The following is a 6,991-nucleotide window of genomic DNA, read 5'->3' as shown; positions in this document are numbered from 1 at the left end:
TCCTCAGGACTCCTCCTTGCAAGTGAGAGCCTACTCCCAGGGTGCAGCGGGAAAGCAGGCATTAGGCATTGTTTCTGTGCAGTGGGGCGGGGGAAGGGACCAGGGGTGGTGGTGGTGGACAGGTCCTCCCAGAGCTGTCAAGGAAACACTGGCTTTATGAAAATGACCTCAAATACCTAATGGGCAGGGGTGGTCTCTGCTGGAAATCTGAAGGGGAAGAGAAGGAAGAGAGGTGTCTGCCAAGGGTGGGGGGACAGGCGTGAAAAACAGAGGAGCCTGAGACTAGAGGGAGGAGGGAGAGGTAGAGGAGGAGACTCCAGGCTTGTGGCTCTGTGACAAGGGAGGTTTCAGATGGAAGCCTAGAGGTCTCGTACAAGCTGGGAGATGGGCAGAGGTACAGGAGGGAGTAGAGGACCTCCGAGTGTGGCCAGGGGCTTTTAGAATGGAAGCAGCAGGCTCAGAGGGTGGCCCACGGCCCCACTCCAAGAAAGGCAGCCACAACACTTCACTGGACCCTGACAATTCAGGGTCTGCTCAGCGTCCTGACGGCCACTTGGCACTCCAATGAGAGTCATCCAGCAGGGCCACTGACCCTGTCCCCACAGGCAGCTGTCCAGACCTCTGCCCCTGACCTCAGGGCAGCAGCTTTTACAACCTCAGCTTCTGCTGTTGCTGAGAGCTGGCTGAGCACCCTGACTCTTCATCATTGGGACAAGTGGGCACCTGTCCTTTCATACTCTGACTCACCAGACACCTATCAAATCTGCCATTGACAAGTAAGAGAGTGAGCCTGCTGGTCCCCAGATAACAGGATGGCTTTTAGGAAGGGCACTGGGTGAAGCTTCACACACTTGCCTGTCAATGGGCTGTAAACTATCAGAAGAAATTAAAAACTCAAGTAATAGTGCAGTGTGAAGCATGACAATAAACTCAAGAGTTGATGGAAAAAAGAAAATAAGAAAAAGACAAGATCATCTTTGAAACAGATCAGTGACAAAGAGACCAAGTGGGGAAAGTTTAGGCTGAAGGCCGAGAAGAGCTATTGAGGGGAGAAATGAGACAGGTAACGGAAAGAAGAGGAAATGGCAGAAAGAGGTAAAAATAATCATAGCAACCTAGAACACAAGCAAACAAAATCTAGCATATGTATGACCGAAGTCTCTGAAGGAGAAAAAGGACTAATATTGAACATCCTGATCCAAGGACCATCCCCTAAAGAAAAGTTCTGGCCTCATATATTTTAAGAGCCGACTATGAACTTGGGAAAACTAACCTGGAAGTCAACTCAGTATCTGATGGGGGTGGAGCTAGCCACATCGCGGACCAAAGACATCCTACAGTAGATATAACACCAATAGTGGGAGAACACAGCGCTATTTTCAAACAGTGGAAGGCTACTGTGTGAAAGGGTTTGCTTTACACGGCTTCCTGAAGGCCAACTTGGAATTGGGTAAGAGCAGTGAAAGAGTAAAACTTGAGCTCCCATGGGAAAGAGGAAACCCGCTGTGGGTGTCCAGTAAGGTCAGTGCCTCGCAAGAGACCCAGAGAGAGGCTCTGGGCCACATGAAAAGTAGATCTTTGGCTCCTAATCCTTGGCTTGGTGCTTAAACACAGCCAGCTTATTTTTAAAAGTAGAGCCAGGCCTTAAGGATCCTTGGGGAATTTTGATTATTTAGGATAGGGTTCCTCAACTTCTACTTTCCTTAAACATTTTTATTGAGATATAATGTATATGCCATAAAATTATCCTATTAAAGTCTACATACATCACAATAACTAAAGACATTCTCATCACCCCCAAATAGACCTTGTGTCCATTACCAGTACCTACCCCTAACCTCACCCGCTCTCTGGCTTCGCCTACTACTATTTCACTGCCATTGAGTTGATTCTGACTCCTATCGACCCTGTGGGACAGGGTAGAACTGCCCCTGTGGGATTCTGAGACTGTGACTCTTCAGGGGAGTAGAAAGTCTCCTCTGTCGCCCCTGGAGTGGCTGGAGGTTTCACACTGCTGACCTTGCAGTTAGCAGCCCAAACAGGTAACAGTGGTATCACTGGGGCTCCATGTTAGACAACCGCTAGTCTACTTTCTGTCGCTTTGGATTTGTCAGTCGTTCGTAGATGTCCTCAAGTCGATTCCAACGCACGGTGACCCTGTGCAGAACAGAACAAAGCACTGCCTAGTTCTGTGCCGCCTTCATGGTTGTCATGTTGGAGGCCGCTGCGGAGCTCCTGTGCCAGTCCGTCTGGTTGAAGGTCTTTTTTTTCCCTTTCCGAACCACCACTTTACCATGAATAATGTTCTTTCCAGGGATGGACAGACTGCCACGGAGTCGATGCCAACTCAGAATGACCATATAGGACAGACTCGAACTGTCCCTGTTCATTTCTGAGATTATAACTGTTTCTAAGAGTGGAAAGTCCCTGCCGTCTCTTGTTCCAGGGACTAGTCCTTCCTATTAACATGTCAAAAAGTATAGAAGTTATAAAATCTCATAATCCTCACTTCTACATTCTGGCTACTTCTGAGACAGATTTGCTCATTCTTCTGCCGGTCCATGACCTATTAAATTTTATTCACCAACATAATTCAAGTACATCCTTTGGTCCTCTTTATTTCTTGTTCAGCTTTCACCTACACAGGAGACTGAAAATACCTTGAGTAAAGAGCACCTTCGTCCTTAATACGACATCATTGCGTGTTTAAGGCAAAGTCGCCTCCCCCTTTTTTTAACGTTGCCCTTTTAACATTTTAAGAGGTATTTTGCAGCAGATACGCTCTCTTGACTGCTTCTTCCAAGGAAGTGGATTGTGGATACGACTATGTTAGTCTTTTCCTCGTTTATCATGATGTAGTTTATTTTTGTTTTACCTTGAGGTGTAATCCATAATGAGGGCGGTTGTCTTTGACGCTCAGCCCAAGTGCTTCAGGGCCTCTGCACTGCCAGTCAGTGCGGGCCTGCCACCTGCATATCGCAGGCTATGAATGAGTTTTCCTCCAATTCTGATGCCACTTTCTTTCTTCATATAGTCGTTTCTTGGATTATTTGCTCAGGCCCTGACATACACCTTTCCTGAATTTAACCCATTCAGTATTCCCTTGTTCTGTTCCCCTAACTGACTCTTGGTGTATATACAGGTTCTGCACGAGCATAATTGTTCTAGAATTGCCATTTTCCACTATGCTGTCAATGGTATGTTATGATCCTCATAGTCAAATGCCTTTGCAGTCAATAAAAAAACAAGTACCATATATACTTGTGTATAAGCCGTGTTTTCGGCACATTTTTAATGCAGTTTTTATGGTAAAATTAGGTGTCTCGACTGATGTTCAGGTTGGCTTATACTTGAGTATATAGGTAAACATTTTTCTGGTATTCTCGGCTTTTGGTCAAGATCTGACATCAACAATATCCTTCCTTCCATGTCATCTTCTGAATCCAATTTGACTATCTGGCAGTTCCTTGTGAATATACTACTGCAAACTACTTGTTGCATGTGATATTGGCATTCTTGGTTAATTTCAGTTTTCTAATAGGTCACCTTTCGTTGGAATGGGAACTGATATAGACCTATTACAGTTGGTTGGCCAGATAGACATTTTCCAAATTTCTTGGTATAAATAAACATTGCCAGCATGGCATGAGTTTGTTGAAACATTTCCATTTGTATTCCACTGTTGAAGCATTCCAGTTTGTAGCCCTTGATTCATGTCCTAGAGCCCTGTTTGCTGCCAGTGCGTTCGGTGTACCGTGGCTGTCTTCCTTCAGCACCACTGGTTCTTGCTCATAAGCGACCTCTTGAAATGGTGGAAAGCTGACGGATTCTCTTTGGCATTGTGACTCTGTATCCCTTTCATCTTCTCTTGATGCTTCCTTCATTATCAGTATCACAACACGAACCTTGAATCTCCTCTCCAAGTCTTTCAGAACGAAATGTGCTGACCACATTCTTCCTTTTTAACCCCAGGTCTTTGGACATTTCATTATAATGCTTTACTTTGTCTTCTTGAGCTGCCCTTTGGAATTTTCTGCTCGACTTTAGTTTACTTCATTGTCTCTTCCATTGCTTCAGCTACTCTATGTTCAAGAGACAGTTTCAGAGTCTCTTCTGACATCCATTTTGATCTTTGCTCTATTTGCTGTCTCTACAACGACCTTTTTCTTTCTTCATATCTGGAGCTCTTCATATCCTACCACAACTCCTTTCGTTCATTTAGTAGTGCTCAGTCCCTCAAATCTAGTCCCGAGATGGTCTCTAAATGTGAGTGGGTTATACTCAAGGTTATAATGGCTCTTGTGGACTTATTATTATTATTTTTTAAATTCAGCTTCTACCTGAACTTGCATATGAACAATTGATTGACTTGTCCAAAGTTGACACTGGTCTTGTTTGGGCTGATGATAATTGCGTTTCTCCATCATCTCTTTCTACAGAGATAGTTAATTTAATTCCTGAGGATGCTAGTTGGCAAGATCCATGTGTATAGTCACCATTTATGTTGTTTTGGTCTTTATAATGAAGAAGTAGTTGCAATCATCAGCATCGTTTCTGTACTTGGGTCATCGTTTCCAAATACTGATCCTTTTTCCCTTCCTTTCCAACATTAAAATTTGAATGGCCAGTAATTATCAACGCATCTTAATTGCACTTGCTTCTAGACCCTGCATTCTAAAATACACTTTTAGGTGATTCTGATTCATCAGCTCCATGGTCTGGCATTAGAGAACCATTGTACTACACCAGTGTTCCGTAAAGTGCTTTCAACTCCCTGAGGGGAGTAAAACCAGAGACCTACACTTCATCCTGTACTATGGTTTACAGTACAAAAGGTTTCCATCCTGTACTATGGTTTACAGTACAAAAGGTTTCAGTTGGGAGGGGGCACTGAGTTTATTTTTTGGTTCTGTTTTTCTCCTGAAAAGGGGCTGTAGGCCAAATAAGTAAATAAGTTTGGGAACCTAATGGATGAGACTCTTCTATGATCCTTTCCCATCTAAGATTCTTTAGCACAGGATAATAAATGCTGGCAGACCCTGGATAACAGACACTTTGCTGTGCTGGGGTTATGAAAGGGCTAAGATATAACCTGGTGTCCATGTGAAAAGCAGAAATGTAAACTTTAATACAACTGAAAAGTGACACAATTGCACATGCCTAGAAAGGGATCTACGGCAGCAGCTGGGGAAGCTACTAAGAGAAGGGACTACATGCCCTGGGTTTGGGAGATAAGAAGCAGCTGTGAGATAAGCAGTAGTTGGTAAAGCAGAATTACCTCATGGAGATTGATTGACACGATGGCTGAGACCAGGGGCTCAAACAATTGTGAGGATGGTGCAGGGCTGGGCAATGTTTTGTACACAGGGTTGCATGAGCTGGAATTGATGCAATGGTGCTGAACAACAAGAAACACCCTTTTATTACTGAGGGCTTACTAAGTATTGGCACTCTGCTAACGCCTGGCCGTGTACCACCTCACTTGTTTTTCCACACGGCCGTAGGGGTGGCTATAATGCTGTCATCCTTGAGATGTAGAAGGCCAGAAGGCCTTCAGTAGTTAGATGGAGAGCTTAGACTGGCCCCTAAGTGCACGCCCTGATCCTCCAAACTGCTGTATAAAATGACAGAGGAACTCCTAGGGTGGGGTCCTTTTAGACCTACAGGTTTAAACTGGGCGGTTCTCTGAGGCCTTCCTCCGAGATTACCTTGAGCTCCGGGTAGCTGAGCACCACCAGGGAGGCACAGGCGTTGACACTGTCCCCTTTCACAAAGGACACGTCCACGCCCCCGACCCTCTGAAGACCAGAGAAGTCCGGGTTCCGCTGCCACGCCTCCGTGTCCCAGTCTACGACGCGGGCCTTTAGCCGGGCTTGCTCCCTAACAGGGGTGGAGGAGATACCCGTCAGGCTGCGCCCTGAATCCCCCGTTCCAGGCCCTCCACCCCAGCAGGGTGCCTCTTTTCTGCCCCTGACATTCGGAGGAGCCATCCGCCCAGAGTAAACCAGTCCCGGGTATGGGGGCCTTGGGGGATCTCTCCTGGGGACCCAGTCCGGCTCGAGTCGCCCGGGTCCCGCAGAGGGCGTGAGGGCAACAGGTGATTCCGGAAACCAGGAGGATCCTGGGCACTGGAACAGGTGGACGGCAGGGAGAGACTGCCCACTAGGAGGACTACAACTCCCGAAAGCCCTTAGCCCGCTCCTGGAAACTGGCCCGAGTGCAAGGCACGACCTGGGGAGCGCCCCTGTACCCGGTTTTCCTATTCTGTCCTTGGGGGTTGCTAGCAGTCGAAATCAGTTTGGTTTGGATTCGGCCTGGTAAGGAGACGAACCCTGGTGAGGAGCGCCCGACCCAGAAAACTACAACTCCCGAAAGGCAGCCCGGCCCCGGCGGCTCGTAAACCCGGCGAGGCTCCGCGGTCGGAGGGCCCTAGGAGAGCCGCCTCACTTCCCTCTGCAGTCAGATCCGGCTTCCATCCTCATTACCGTTTCCAGAGAGACAAGGTCTCCTCAGGCGGCGCCCCGGCGCCCGGAGCAGCCATAGCGCAGCCTCGGTGCTCCTTCCGGGACGTCACTTCCGGAGCCGTCTTGCGCAGGCGCCGTGTCTCGCGCGGCTTCGCGGCGCTGTCGGCGGCTGAGGCAGCTGTGGCCGCCAGGTGTCGCCCCCGGCCAGTCCGACCTCGGGCCCCAGCGTTGGTCTCGCGGGGCCGGTCGGTCCGCCGCGCCTCGCGTGGTCGGCCGCGCCCCCTCAGCCCCTGGAGACCCGGCCGTCCCACGCACAGCCACAGACCGACGTCGAGGGCGCTCCTCGGGTGGCGCTGGCGAATCCCGGCGTCCGCTGCTCCCGCCCGCCTGTGCGCAGGTGAGAGGCCAAAGCGGTCGCGTGAGCACCGAGGACTTGTCCCGGTGGCGCTGTCCACTCCCTGTGACCTGACGGGGTTCTGTGCCCTCACAGCATCGAGCACCTCCGGCCCTGAATGGCCACTCGCTGT

At 48.8% G+C, this 6,991-nt stretch overlaps 1 protein-coding gene across 3 annotated transcripts in view; it reads right to left on the bottom strand.

Moving 5' to 3' along the window:
• ENDOV (endonuclease V) overlaps nt 1–6,546 on the bottom strand; it is a 14,385-nt gene extending 7,839 nt beyond the window's left edge. For all 3 annotated transcript variants that reach the window (XM_045299886.1, XM_045299888.1, XM_045299887.1), the window contains exons 1-2: nt 6,486–6,546; nt 5,709–5,880 (exon numbers count right to left, since the gene is read on the bottom strand). In XM_045299886.1, coding sequence (XP_045155821.1) covers nt 5,709–5,880; nt 6,486–6,541 — 228 coding nt within the window. In that variant the 5' untranslated portion in view covers nt 6,542–6,546. The remainder of the gene's footprint in view (nt 1–5,708; nt 5,881–6,485) is intronic.
• Nucleotides 6,547–6,991: the final 445 nt, after the last annotated feature.

Source organism: Echinops telfairi, unplaced genomic scaffold, assembly GCF_000313985.2.
Source record: "Echinops telfairi isolate 266 unplaced genomic scaffold, ASM31398v2 ScPeMD7_7458;HRSCAF=8496, whole genome shotgun sequence".
Taxonomy (NCBI): Eukaryota; Metazoa; Chordata; class Mammalia; order Afrosoricida; family Tenrecidae; genus Echinops; species Echinops telfairi.
Note: the sequence above shows the minus strand (reverse complement) of the source record. Positions and strands in the feature narration are given on the sequence as shown.